This window comes from Camelus dromedarius, chromosome 3 (genome assembly GCF_036321535.1).
Source record: "Camelus dromedarius isolate mCamDro1 chromosome 3, mCamDro1.pat, whole genome shotgun sequence".
NCBI lineage: Eukaryota > Metazoa > Chordata > Mammalia > Artiodactyla > Camelidae > Camelus > Camelus dromedarius.
The window spans coordinates 76,800,058-76,814,662 of record NC_087438.1 but is presented as its reverse complement, the minus strand read 5'-3'; the positions used below and the strand labels follow the sequence as shown (position 1 = coordinate 76,814,662).

At 46.5% G+C, this 14,605-nt stretch overlaps 1 protein-coding gene across 4 annotated transcripts in view; it reads right to left on the bottom strand.

Moving 5' to 3' along the window:
- Positions 1–14,605, bottom strand: part of MCC (MCC regulator of WNT signaling pathway) — a 387,851-nt gene that overhangs the window by 69,888 nt on the left and 303,358 nt on the right. For all 4 annotated transcript variants that reach the window (XM_010987516.3, XM_064483092.1, XM_031448803.2 and 1 more), the window contains one exon: positions 12,498–12,640. In XM_010987516.3, coding sequence (XP_010985818.3) covers positions 12,498–12,640 — 143 coding nt within the window. The remainder of the gene's footprint in view (positions 1–12,497; positions 12,641–14,605) is intronic.

The following is a 14,605-nucleotide window of genomic DNA, read 5'->3' as shown; positions in this document are numbered from 1 at the left end:
CCCTAAGCTGAGTTTAACACACAGTCTTGAATTATTTGCATTATTAAGTGTTCATGAGTGGGATGAGGAAGAAAGATGCCTCTATTCAACCGTTGTAAGGATTTCCCTAGCACAGCCCCACCTGATCACCCTGGACGTGTCTGAGGATGGGTCCTCACAGCAGGGCTTGAGAGGTGCCACAAGACTGTGTCCTGGGGATGGTGGGCTCCAGGGAGCAGGAGGCAAGTGCAGGGATCTCATCACGATTCCTTTCTCATTCTTTAATCAGTTGCTTCGCCCTGGCCTCAGGCTAGAAGCAGGGTACAAAGATGAACACAGTGGCTCATAAATGTACGTGGCAAAAGCCATGGTCCTCTCTCGCAGCTGTCCACCACCACCCTAGGGACAGGAACCACAGAGGACATGATGCAAGTACAGGCCAGAACATCAGGAAGACTGAGAAAGGAGCTTAAATTAACACAAAGACTGCAAACAGCTAGGGAGCACCTTCTGTTTACACCAAAGAGGGCTACCGAAGCCCAGTGTGTATCACACGGGCTGCATGATGAACCCCACACACTCCCGCCTGTTATCCACAGAGCTTGGCACTGATTTCACATGAGCCCACTAGTGATCAGGTAATACTTGGCTGTCCCTTGTCAAGAGGACAAGGTGGCTAGGCTGGCAGGAGCAGATATTCTGGGTCCTGTCAGTGCTGTCACATAGCACCAGTTAACTCACCACCGCTCCCCAACCAACACTACTCGGTATAGGCCAAGATGCTTATCTTTCAGTCTGTGGCACATTCTTCTAAATATAGACTTGGCAGAAATCCTCAATTTCTTCCCTTGGCCTACAACACCCTGTACAGTCTGGGCCCTGCCAGGCACTGGATCTTCGTCACTGAAGGCTGAGGGAGTTGGAGGCTTTACAAAAAACCAGAAGTGTGAATAAAGGGACCAGCAGAACAAGATATGCTCAGACAAGGGACCCAGGGTCCCAGAACAAACAAAAGGTGCCTCATTTACAAATCAAAACCACAGTGAAGTATCACCTCATGCCTACTAGGAGGGCCACTATATAAACAACAACAACAACAACGGAAAATAGCAGGTGTTGACATGGAAGCAGAGAAAGTGGGATCCTTGTGCAACGTTGGTGGGAAGAGTAAAATGGTGCAACTGCTTTGGAAAACATTCCAGCGGTTCCTCAGAAATTAACAATAGAACTACCACGTGATCCAACACCTCCACTGCTGGGTGCATATCCAGAAAGACTGAAAGCAGGGCCGCAGACATGTCCTTGTACATCATGTCCGTAACAGCCAACGATGGAAGTAACCCAAGTGTCCACTGGCAGATGAATGGATAAACAAAATGTGGCATATACATACAACGGAATACAACTCAGCCTTAAAAAGGAAGGAAATTCTGACACAGGATACAACGTGGATGAATCTTACGGAGATTAAGCTAAGTGAAATAAGCTAGTTACAAAAAGACAAATACTGTATGATTCTGCTTATATGAAGTACCTAAAATAGTCAAATTCATAGAAACAGAAAGTAGGATGGTGGTTACTGAAGGCTGGAGGGAGGGGGATGGGGGCAGGTACTGTTTGATGGGTACAGAGTTTCCATTTTGCAAGATCAAAGTTCTGGAGATCTGTTGCACAGCAATGTGAATATTCTAACAATATGGACTGTTATTAAGATGGTTAAGATGGTAAATTTTTTTTATTGATGTATAGTTGATTTACAATGTTGTGTTAGTTTCTGGTGTACAGCATAGTGATTCAGGAATATAGATACATATATATATTCTTTTCATAATAGTTATTACAAGCTATTGAATATAGTTCTGTGTGATTCACTGGGACCTTGTTGTTTATCTATTGTGTATGCAGTACTTTGCATCTGCTAATAAGATGGTGAATTTTATGTTATGTGTTTTCTACTCCAGGGAAAAAAAGGTGCCTCATTTTGGTGGTGATCCCAGTGACTTAGGATCTTGAGACAGGATCATAGCTCCTTTGGTTTGATCAGCACTTCTGACACTTCAGAAAGGGCTTTCAGAGACATCTTCAAGTTCCATCCCAGCAGGCAGGCGGTAAGCCTTGCTCCACAAAGGAGGAGTCTGAGGCTCGAAGACACTTAGTTACTCACTCAAGGCTGCACAGTGGGTGGGCAGCAGGGCTGGAGCTATGGTGTTGGCCTTCTGTGCCCAGGGCTGTCTTCACCACGCTGCTCTAACCCGAAGCAAGGACTGCTGTGCGTACAAGCACAGGTCAGCTCACCCAGGCCCCTGTGCCTACCTACTCACAGCCACTGTGCCCCAAGTAAGGCAACAGAGGGACAGAAATCACAGGTAAAGGAGGAATATTAACACTAAGTAGACTGAGAAATTAAGGGTGTATAATGTAATTCTCAGAACAACCACTAAAAACTAATGCTAGAGGCATAGTCAAAAACCAACAGATAACATAAAATTCTAGAAACTACTCAGTTAGCCCAAAAGAAGGAACAAAGGATGAAGAGAGGAACAAAAAATCAGAAGGGACAAACAGAAAATGAAATAATAATAAACTGAAAGACCCATAATCAATCTTATCATTAAATACACTAAATGTTAACAAACTCCCTAAAAAGAAGACACTGTCAGCATGGATTAAAAGCAAGATTGACAGAATTGTTAGGTTGTCAGTTATCAAAAACAACAATAAGAGAAAATAACAAGTGCTGACAAGAATATGAAGAAACTGTAACAAGTGCACATAGCTGATAAGAGTGTAAAATGGTGCAGCTGTCTTGGAAAACAGTTTGGTGAATCTTCGAAAAGTTAAACATAGAATTACCATGTGACCCAGCAATTCCACTCCCAGGTATGTATCCCAAAGAACTGAAAGCAAGGACTCAAACAGATACTTGTGTGCCAATGTTCAGTGCAGCATTATTCACTACGGTCCAAAGATGGAAATAACCCAAGTATCTGTTGACGGATGAATGGATAAACAAAATATGGTATAAACGCACAATAGAGTATTACTCAGCCTTAAAAAAGAACAGAATTCTGCTATTGCTACAACATGGATGACCCTTGAGAACATTAGGCCAAGTGAGATAAGTCAGTTACAAATGAACGAACATTGTATGATTCCATTTATATGAGATACCTGGAGCAGGCAAATTTAGAGAGACAGAAAGTGGAGTGGAGGTTACAGAGGCTGGGAGAATGGGGCAGGATTGTTTAATGAATACAGAGCCTCTAGGAGGATAAGAAAGTTCTGGAAATGGACAGTGGTGATGGTTGCACAACTCTATGAATGTCCTTAGTGCTACTGCATGGCACACTTGTCCTGGAACTCTGTTGTGAAGGGTCACAACCAGGCAGAGCTGCTGCAGCAGCTCAGGCCATGCTGTGCTTTGTGCAGGAAAGGCGATGGCTCTGCTCCAGGTCCCTGAGACAAAGAGGAGGCCCTCTGTATCACAAACACATTCCTCCACCAGAGGTTATTTATATCCTTCCAAAAAGGAATTTGAGGTGGCACACAGCAAACGACCACAAATAAGGGGAAAGTGCGATGACTGGGACCAGCAAAGGCTGAGGAAGCAAATGGAAGTGAACACAGCTGCCGGGGCTGAGTCTCCACTTACTCCTGAGCTTCCTGGCAGCCAAGATAAAAATGAATGATCTCCTGCCAGAAAGTACAGGGCATTCCAGTTTCACTAGGGAGACAATGTGTTTTTGGCAACAGATGCGAAAAGAATTTAGGTGCAGGGGACTTCATCTGAGGTGTGAAGCAACGTGATTGCTAGTTTCTTCAGCCAGTTTCACACCTATGCAGATTTCACATGGTTTCTTCTGATCCCAACCATCTGTGGAGTGGCCCTTTGGACTCGGCGTGGCCACAGGGCTCCACTGTTCCGCCCACTTCCCTCACCCCATCTGCTGCCCACCGCTGCCAGCGACTGCATCTCCTGCCTTGGCCGTCTTTTCTAAGTGAAACTTTCCCCAGTTAGACTTCTGAGAGGAGCTGGAGAAAAGACAGTTCAGGTTATAATTTTCCAATGAGACAGAACCCACGTACCTGGGTAATCTAGAAAGGAGGTCAGAGGACATTGCTGGCTGTGAAAATTAAGCCTGACCAGCATGCCTGCTCGGTTCAACACACACGGGTGGGCCAGGCTGGTTTTCTGCCTTCTCTCCCAGGATCAACTAGGCCTGTCCCCAGGGTTGTCCACAATATGCTACACCACAGTTGGTTCATTGTGAATCCAGTGTTAAAGACTGTCTCTACTTTTTCTGAAATCCCCAGAAAAACCCTAACCTGAATAAAAATACAGCTGAACAGGCTGGGTGTTAGAAATATTCCCCTGGTCCTCTGATTCCAGTAGCATGCATTTACTAGAATGAATCTGCTCCAAAATATAGTCCCAGCCTCAAATGTACTTACTCCTGGGGCTTGGCATTCACTTCACAGTTAGTGGCAGTGAGTGGTTCACTGCTTAGTTCAGAAGCCCTGCATTCTCTTCCTCGTAACGGCTTTTTTCAAAGCTTTGCCTTAAAATCTCCTTTTCCAGGAAGCCTTCCCTGATTACCTATTGTTTCATACTCACTACTTTCTTTGAGGCATCATATTCCCCTAATTAGTTATTACCTGACACACGGACCCTACAAAGCCTGGCTCTGGGGAGCAGGGACGCTCACTGTTCATCCATCCTTGTGTTCCCAGATGCTCACGGTACTGGGCGCGAAGTAGTGCTTGATAAAGACCACATGAGTTGAACGTGTCAAAGAAATTAAACATTTTTCTAAGCCAACTTTACAAGGATCAAGTTTTAGCCTGCTCACTGACCAAATCCTCAAATCTAAGACCTGTCACGTGGCACACCACACCCTGCTGAAGAGGAGGAAAGCTCTCAGTGAAGGTGGATCCCTGAGGTGCAGGTTCCCCCAAAGTTAGACATAATAATAGCGACAGTGAACTTCAGCCAGCCTGAGAAAGAGAAGCGTCGTAAGCCCGCAGTGAATTGTCTCAAAGCCTTACCTGGTGGGGCACAGCAGGTCAGGATACAACCGCACCCCACGGCCTTCCGCGGGCTGGCACACGCCCCCCGATTGCTGTTCCGCCTGCACACGTTGTGTCCTGCAAAGCGACTCAAGTGAGGAAAGAACTACAGGCTCTTTCCGCATCAGGACAGACGTTCTGCTAAGAGGCAGGATGTGACACCCCAGGGATGTAACAGCTTGGACCCTGCTGTGGCTGAGCCAGGAGGGCTGTTGCTTTCCTGTCAGCAGTGCCCTCCACTCTGCACGCAGCAAGGCTCTCCCTAACTCCAGCAAGGAGTCAGCAAAGCCAGGACAAAACAAGAAAAGATGACAGAGCAGACTAGCTGACTTTCAGGTCTAAGTGCCAAGGAGAGGATGGGAGGGTCTGAGGGGAAAGGAGTAAGACGAAATCCATGAAGTTACAGCCTGCGTCATGCACGCAGTACCAGGGTCTACTGAAGACAAGACGATTCATAAGGATGAGGTTTTAGCTTCAAAGCATCCCAACATCACCAGTAATGGACAAACTGACACCATGAATCTCTACGAAAAGCATTCAAGATCATTCTGTACCTGTACCTCTGAGAGGTTGTCCTGAGGAGACAGAGGTGCATTTAGAGGACAAACTCCAGCCCCACTACTGTACCTCCAAGGCCCTCCACCGTCGGCCCCTGCTCAGCTCTCGGGCCTCACCTCTGACCACTCTCCCAGAGCTCACTAACCTCCCGGCCAAGGGCCTTTCTCAGAGCCTGGATTGTCGGTCTCAGCTCAAGAGGCAGGCTGTCTCTAGCCCTCGACAGTGGCGACTGCCAACGCACAGGTGGCCCTCAGTCCCAGTCCCGGACCCCATGGCTCTGACAGTGGGAGGGGTGGGGGAATTTTCAAAGCCACCAAGAGAAGGGGTAAGATGTGCTTCTGGCATCCACACGTATCAACAAAATCTCCTCTCACACAAACAGGGTCCACGGCGATGTTGGGGCTGTAGCATCACTGGGGAGATCCCGTACTTTATTTCCATTACAGATGAAATAGGCTTTCAGAGGCTGGTCTAGAAAGCTAACACTCCTTTATGACGCTGGTTTTAAGGGAAAACATGTCATGAGTTTCAGACAATCAAAAAACAATCCAACCTGAGGAGACACAGTCTGCTTAGAACATAAAGACTGATTGTCCTAGAAAAGCAGCTCATGAATCCCCACAGTCATGGACCCCATTCTGAACCAACGTGGTGGATCAGTGCCTTTCCACACCTGCCTTACACCCCAAGCCTCTTCGTGGGGCTGGAGAATTATTGAAAGAGTCTGAGGCAAATATTCCAAAGTAACACAAAGTGAAGTGAAGCAATAATCTCTCCTGCTCGCAAGTGTGGCTACTAAGGAAAGTTCCAGAGTGGTGTTCAGTGGCTTCCTCAGCCACTCGGCCCAGTTAACATTCAGGCAGACCTTGTCTGACCAGCTCAGATCCCTGCGAGGAAGCAGACGGTCACCTAAGAGACGCCCCTGTGAATCAATGTTCGAAACTTCCAAGGCTTCCTTCCCCAGGCTTGGCTCTCAGGGGTGACCAACTTCCCCAATCTTCCGGGAGGAAGAAAGCTGCCCAGTTAAATTCAGGAGAAAGAAAAAAACCACACAGGGCTCGGCCTGTTCCATCATCTAGTCAGGGTGTGAGTGTCAGGCCTTACTTTTCCAACCTGGGGACTGGTTTCTCAAAGTTTCAGAATTAGGTTACCAATAATCTGATTCTCCTTTAAAAATTCTCTGCTGGAGAATCACGGCCTACTCAGAGCCTCGTTTCTAACAAAAATCGAGTTTTCTCTGGATAGACTGCCTTCCCTTTGTAAACACTTCTCTCTCACTCTGCAGAAATCGTTTTTGGAGAAGGCAGGGCTGTCTTTCCTGGCCCGCACACCCTTCTCCCTACTGGGAGGGGCTGCTTGACAATTTGGAACATTTCTCCTGAAGCCATTAAGCCTCATGGGCCATTAAGCCAGGAAAATCTGGCTTTAACGTTAAACATATTTCATAGTCACAGCCGTGCCAAAGAGCCAGGTTTCATGTGTAAATTCTTCCTTGGTTGTCCTCCAAAAATTACGCATGAGGAGGAAATCTCTATCTCAGTGATCACACCAGCAAGCATGGTATCATATGCTTCCTCTCATCCCTCAGGGTGTAACAGTTCAGCACCGTTCAGTTCCCCAAAAGCAAGAATGTCTCACCTAAAACAAGAGATCACAAAATTTGGGAGCAGAACCCATCACAGCCTGTGCAAAGGTCCATCGAGTCACAGGTTTTGTTTGCTTTACAGACAGCTGTTCCAGACAAGCTTTGCTGTTGCATTAACAGAGCTGGGAGGACAGCCTGCTAGGGAGTGCACCCCGCACACTCTAACATGCGTGACGCCATGCTGAGCCATCTCACATATCTGGGCTCGGCTCTACTGCAGCCCACCACAATTTGTTCTAAGAGTGCTGTTTCTGAGATGGAGATCTGCAAAGTCTCGATTAACAGCAAACACCCCACTATTAAGCCAGGTGCTGTGATCACACAGCTGCTCCCTAATTCCACCACCAGCACCACAGACCTCAAAGGATGGCAGTAAGTGGAGCACACCAACCACAGGCACCTTTCACAGCTTAAGCAGAGGCGTGTAAAGGCAAAGCCACCTAGAGAAACACCGGGAGCAACAAGAAAAGCAACTTCTGAGCTGAACAGCCTTGGACAAGTGACTTGCCCTCTCTGAACTCTGTCATCCCAGTTTTACGGATGAAGAGATTTACAAGGTCTTTTTCAAGGGTGAGGAACGAACACGAGGATGCATGTAAAATACTCAACACAAAGTAAGTATGCAACGCATGTCAGCTATGATATCCAGGCTCCCTTTTAATTAGTACTCTCTGCCAAGTTGAAGAAATAAAAATCCCAAGCCATAATTCCTACCTTATCTTTGTCCACTTAATTACCTTTATTTTACAAACGATTATGTGACCAGGTTTGAACAGAGGTAATGCAATTTATTTTAAGATGAAGTGTGACAGCACTGGGACCTTTCTCCTTCAAATGATGGCTTAGGTAAGTCAAAGCGCTTTCTAAGTTGCTGGTTTACTCCTCCAGGCTCTGAGGACAGTGCTGGGGGGAGCCAGTTTCCTGAGGAGACAGCCTGGCTCTGATGGGTGGGATTTGAAAACAAAAGGAAAGTGTTTTTTGATGAAGAGAATACTCCTGTTATCTTAAATGGAGATCAGCAAACACACTGCAGCGAACTCTGCATATAAAATCCAGCTCAAGAAAACCTCTGGGTTGCTAATGCAAGTTTGCAAACATAGCAGGCATAATGAAATGGCTGCTTTTTAATGATTTCCTATAATGGCGTTTATAAATGGAAGCTTTTTCCCTACTGAAGCAATTTAATTGGAAAATGGCAAAGGAGTCCGAAGAGGCAGCCGTCCAGTTCCGATGAACATGCAGGAAGTGCGCTTCGCTGGGGCCTCGGCTCCTCCTGCTTGTTGTCCCCAGTGTTTTCCCTCCAGGGGACCTGGCAGGGGCAGGCCCTGTGTCCATAGCACTCTCCTCCTGCCCCCTGCTCTTCGCTTGCATTGCCCCTACTCATCCTTCAGCTTTCTACTTAGCTGTGACTTCTGGCAACATCTTCTGATGCTCCCGCCCCAGGATGTCACTAGGGGTCCCTGTCCACCTCGAATTGTGGTCCCACTATTAGTCAGTCCCTGTTTCCTTGTCTGCATCCTCCAAAGATGGTGTTCACTGCTCCTCACATGGCTGGGCACCCGCTGCGGGCAGGCGCTGTTACGCTGGTAAACAGGAACGCCCAAGTCCCTGCCTGCATGGAGCCTGCACTCTAGTGAGACAGACTGATAAACGACTGGTAATACGGAAGGAAATAAGCGCAAACGTGTGATATCATCAGGTAGTGCTAAGTGCTATGAAGAAAAATGAAGCAGGGAAGGGAAGGGAGTGCGTGCAGTGTGAGAGGAGTGAAAGCTCTCGGACTCCACCAAAGTCGGGAAGGCCTCTGCCGAGAGAGAGGTGCACGAGAAAGACACGTGTGGGTTTTCGGAAAGGGCGCTCCACGCAGAAGAAGCAGTGAACATCGAGACCCCGAGTCAGGAGAAGCTGGTCAGGCCTCAGGAGCAGCGAGGAGGCCAGCATGGCCAGAGCTGGGAGGAAAGCAGGGATCACCAGGGAAGACAAGGCTTCTGGTGGAGGATGCCAGGCTCTGCAGGGCCCTGCAGGCCAGGGTGAGGAGTCAGGATTTCACTCCGGGGATGTGGGGTTTGAGCCTGGGAGTACAGCCATCTGATGTCAGAGTCTGCGACTCACATCCCCAGTCCCCAGCACAGCTCCCAGGGAGGTGCTGAATAAATGAGTGAAGCCTCCTACTGTGGGCAGGGAATCTACCCAGGCATTGGGCGACAGGGTCCCTTCTCCCCAGGAGCCCAGTCTCACTGGGAAAGACACTATTAGCTGTACTGAACGTGTTACTGAAGGAAAGGGTGACAATAAATGATTTAAGATGAACGATCTGGGGAAACAGAGCCAGCTCACAGGGCAGACAGGTGGATACCAGCTCCTGTTGGGGGAGCCCAGGCTCCAGATGCTCCCTTTGCGGCAGGAGCCCTGAGAAGTCCTGCAGTGAAGACACCCAGCCCACTTAGCGGGTCTGCCCGCCATTCTCCATGCCTATTTGATTAAGAAACTTTGTTGGAGTTGGGTTATTTGCTGAATTTCATAAAAAACAATTTCAGAGACATGAACGGAGGGATCAGTGCAGGAAGGTCTCCTTGCAGAGACTGGGTACCTCTCAGCTACTTGTACTCATCTGACCCCTGAAGGCTGGAAGGCAGAGTCCAGAAGCCTGGGGCTGCTAGGGTGAGAGATTATGATGCTGGTGTAACTCAGCACGTAGGATGAGGGCCCAGGGCGGGGCTGGTCGCAGGGGTTTGTGTGTGCTGTAACTTAAGGCCCTGCGTCGGGGTTCAGGAAATAGTTTCAGCCTGAAGCCAAGACCCCAGGCCTGGGAGACATAGCCACTCCTCAACCCATTTCTGTCTGGCGCAAGCTCTCAGTGACTTCAATGTCATTAAATCCATCTTATCTAGCCTTAGCAGCAATCCATCCTGCTGAACCCCTGTTCCTTACTGCCCCTTCTCTGTCCCTGTAGCGTCTGAACACCTCTCTCCTCCTTTCCTTTCTGCAGCTTTAGCTGATCGATTAGTGGATGGGTTGGTGAATCGCTTTCACTCATTCATTCCAACAAGTATCTCTGAACACACACTCTGTGCCAGGCCCAGTGGTGGGCTCTGGAGAGGTTCTAGTAGATAAAACAAACATGTTTCTGCCCAGTAGGGCTTAGTGGGAGAGTCAGTCAAGTAAAGAAATACAAATACAGCATTTAAAATTTCATTGTGATGTAAGAAGGAAACAAATGGGGCAGCAACAGAGTCAGCACAGGGACATGCACAGACTGGCACTCACAAAATGCTTTTGGAGGAGATGCATTTAAATGGAGACTGAAAAGCTGAGAAGTGCATCCCTGCCATGAGCTCCCACTGGTGGTCCTCAAGGCTTAGTCTCCAGCTCTCTGCATTTCTCACTCTACACACCCACTTCCATTGTTCCAGTAACTGTGTGCAAACACCCTGATGTCTCCCAACTGATTTTCTTCAGCCCAGACCTCTTTTGGCTTATGTACACCTACTGCCTTCTCCACATCTCCACCCAGATACCTCCAGATGCCTCAAACTTATGCCCAAACAAAACATAAGATCTCCACCCTCCCCCAAGCAAAACAAAACAAAATTCAAAGCAAAACCACCTTGTCCTTTTTCCTTTGCTCCCATATTGGTGATTGGTCCCACTGAGCAAATCAGACAGTTATGGGTCACAGACACCCACATATACCTACCTCCTCCTTCACCCTCTATTTCCAATCCCCCAGCAGATCTTGCCAATTTTATGCCTTTTCTACACCTGCCTGCTTTTCTATGTCTCAGCTGCCACCACCCTAATCCTAGCAACAACGTTGCCCACCTAGAAATGAGTCTGCAAGTTTCCTAGCTGGCCCTTTCACCCTCGATCTACTGATTTTCTTCACTACACAATGACTGATTCCAAATGCATATCTCATCATCTCATCCCCCAATCCCTGAACTATGAAAATCATTTAGTGGTTTCTTCTGGATCTTTGAACAAAGGTCAGACCCTCTAACATGGTCTATGAGATCTTGCATGGTCTGGCTCCTGCCTACTTCTCTAAGGCTCCATCTCACACCTCGGGGCCCTCCACACAAGATGATCTGTTTCCACCTCTTTGACAGCACCCTCCTCCCGAATGCCACTTCCTCTTTCACTTACTCAGTTTCTACTTATCTTCCAGATCTCAAATCAAATGTCACTTTCTAGAGGAAGCTGTCCTCCTTTGATAGACTGTCATGGTACTATGTTTCTTCACGTTACAGCACTTATATAGGTTTATAATTAAACATAAATGTTTAATCTTTGATTAAAGTCTCCCCAATGAAATTTAAGTTCTGTTGTAAACTGTATTATAATTACTCTTCCTTCTCATTCGTTTCCCATTATTCCTGTAAGTGAACATTTCCTGACACATGGTGCTTCTCCCTCTTTTGACTCCACTCTTTCAGCCAGAGGGATCTCCTTACGTCATAACTTCAAAGCCTTTATCTTCAACCCCAATCTCTCCAGAGATCTAGTTAAGCATCTCCAAGTAGACCAGGAGTTTTGCAACACCTCGACTGCAACCCACAACTGGAACATTTCATTTGGCAACTTACTATATGTACACATGCAACAAGTTAAGTTTCATCAGACAATACTGTCACTCTATTTTTTCCTATTTGATTTCATTTAAAAATGTTTAATTTTTTTCATATGATTTCAAGACCATTAAGGGGTCATGACGTGCAGTTTAAAACACACCATACCAACATGCTGTACCAGATATTTCCATGTGGACATTTCTTTACCACCTCAAACATAACATCTATGTCCCAATGCATTTCTCAACCAAACCGCCTTGCTAAGGAATATGACCATTCACTCAGGAGGAACGTGTCAGAGTCACTGTGGATTATTCCCAATTGCTAAAATCTATTGGTTTCTCCACTGCAATGTGTTGCCACTTACTTTTCCATTCCTGCTGTTACTGTAACAGGTTTTACTGTAACTTTTTAACTGCTTCCCTACTTGCAGGAATCTTCAAACAGAGCAGACATATGTTTGAATCACAAACATCAAGGCAAAAAGCGAATTCAGCTCTTTGGTTCCATGTTGACCAGCAAAAGAGTATGCAAAGAATTCAAACGGATATGGCTTCGTCTGCTCAGCAAGCTCCTTGACCAATGAAATTTTAATTCAGGCTGCCTTACGTTTCTAAAGTTCCCATTACAATCCAGAAACCGAACTCCAGCTTTGAAGAAATGGCAGACAGACTCACCCATGTCCGCAGTGACCATGGTGGACTGGTTTTCGGGGATGGAGACAGAGGTCTGGTCTTGGTCTACACTGCGAGAGTCCTCGTTGACCTCATGTTGGCTCTGGCTGAGTTCTGATCGCAGTTCTGAGTATTCATCTTCCTCCCTGAGAAAAAAAGGAGCGTCAGCCTCCACTGACAGAGACATAAGACAAATCCCTAGAGAGTATGTCTTTTAAGGACAAGAAAAAGACATTCAGAAAGAAAACAGAGGTTTCCTCTCCAGGCCACATGGACCAGGATTCTTTTCAGGCCAAAAAGATGGTCACATTTATGGTCAGTGGTTGAAACTCAAAGTTTACTTCTGTGTCCACATACCTACTTGTACACCAAACAAGATTCATCTATCAGTCAAATAGAAACTTTTCCCCTTCAGAGATTTCCTAAAGAAATCAGATCTCTTCACCCCCTCAAACACCCAGGTGAAAAAGAACTGAGACTCCCAGCACCGAGGCCACAGTGAGCAGGACAGTTGAGAATCTGGTGGACAGGAACGGCTCATCCCACCACCACCAGGGTGGGCTTTCTTCTGGAAAGAGGACATCAAGAGTGTTGAAGCTGGAGCTACTGGAAAACCAGCACCTTGTCTGTGCACATCAGAACAGATCCTCTGAGAGGTACAAGGGTCAGCATGTCTGAGAAACACCATACCTACTTTCTGTAAAGGAAGTAAGTGAGGTTGAGGGATAGGGGAAGAGAGTGGGGTGGGGAGAAAATGGAATCACTGAGAGAACACCACTCAGTGGTCTACTTCCTTCAATTTGCACCTGCGAGCGGGAAGACGACATTTAAATGCAGCCATGTTTCATCTGCACAAGCACACCCACGCCCTCTCAGCCTGTCATGGGTCCCTCAGCCTTTGGTCTCTGAGGTCTCTGAATCAGCTACGAGCAAGCTAAGAGAACTGAAAATTGTAATGTGTATTTCAAAGCACACGCATACCTCGTCCCACACCAGTACCATTGCTATGCACACAATGGATGCAGACATGGAGAAGGCAAAAATTAACCCTCTTTGAAGCATTTCTTTGGCAAGCGAGCCAAAAAAGGAAATTGTCAGGGAATTTAATTATGCAGTTGCAAAGTCCATAGGTGTCTGCTTAGCCCCAGTGGGAGGGTATCTGTGAAGAAAGGTAGGAAGAGAAGAAATTCAGCCTGGCATTCACTTTAAGTTGGTGACAACCATTGGGGCAGAAAGTCCACAGTTTTGGGTTCCGGATAGAAAAAAATCTACACCAGGATGGTTAAGTGGTGATCACTGGAACTTGGGGAAGAGGCAACTGCCCTTTTAAGCTGGGGAGATACATCTGAAGAAGTCTCCAGAGTTCTTGGTTCTCTCAAGAAATCAACATCCTCCCAGGGAAGGAATTCAGCTGAGCCCCTGAGGCATTTCTAATAAAAGCCACCCAGAAATCTGGGAAGACTTTAAATAGATATAAAACCCCCAGACATGCAAAATATGAATTAGAATGGGAGTGGTGAAGGCAAAAAATATAGGTTAATGTTCCACGAATAAGTTAATTATTAGACACCTGCAAAGCCAACGATAATTAGGTTTAGGAAAGAAAACAATTAAAAAGTACTCTTAAGAGTCACCTTTTTGGACCAGAGGGTAATTGTGCCCTGATACATCAGCTCTCCTTTCAATCAGCATTTAAAATTCCGATGTTAGTTAATGGGAGATTTTGTGTATGATGAATAAATTACCTTTGTTGCATAGCCAATGTAATCAGCCTCAGCTTGGCTGAGATTGTTTTACAGCCAAAAAAAAAAAAAAAAAAAAAAAAACTAGATAAATGCTGCTGCTGTATCCCTTGTATAAATGGCATTTGTAAAATCTTTCATACCCACCTTAAACCCTCTTGGCTTGGCAGGTTCCAAGACATATAGTGCCTGCCAGATCTCCTGCTTTGTAAGAAATTATTTCATTAGGTTGGGCTTTTTATAAAGGAGTGAATAGGGAAGGGGTGGGAGAAGGAAGCTGCTGATTGTAGGAAACGTTCCTTCCTGAGGTCAGACCACAGTCTGAAGAATTATACCACACTAGAAATGTCACCTTAGGCAGAAGGCTTT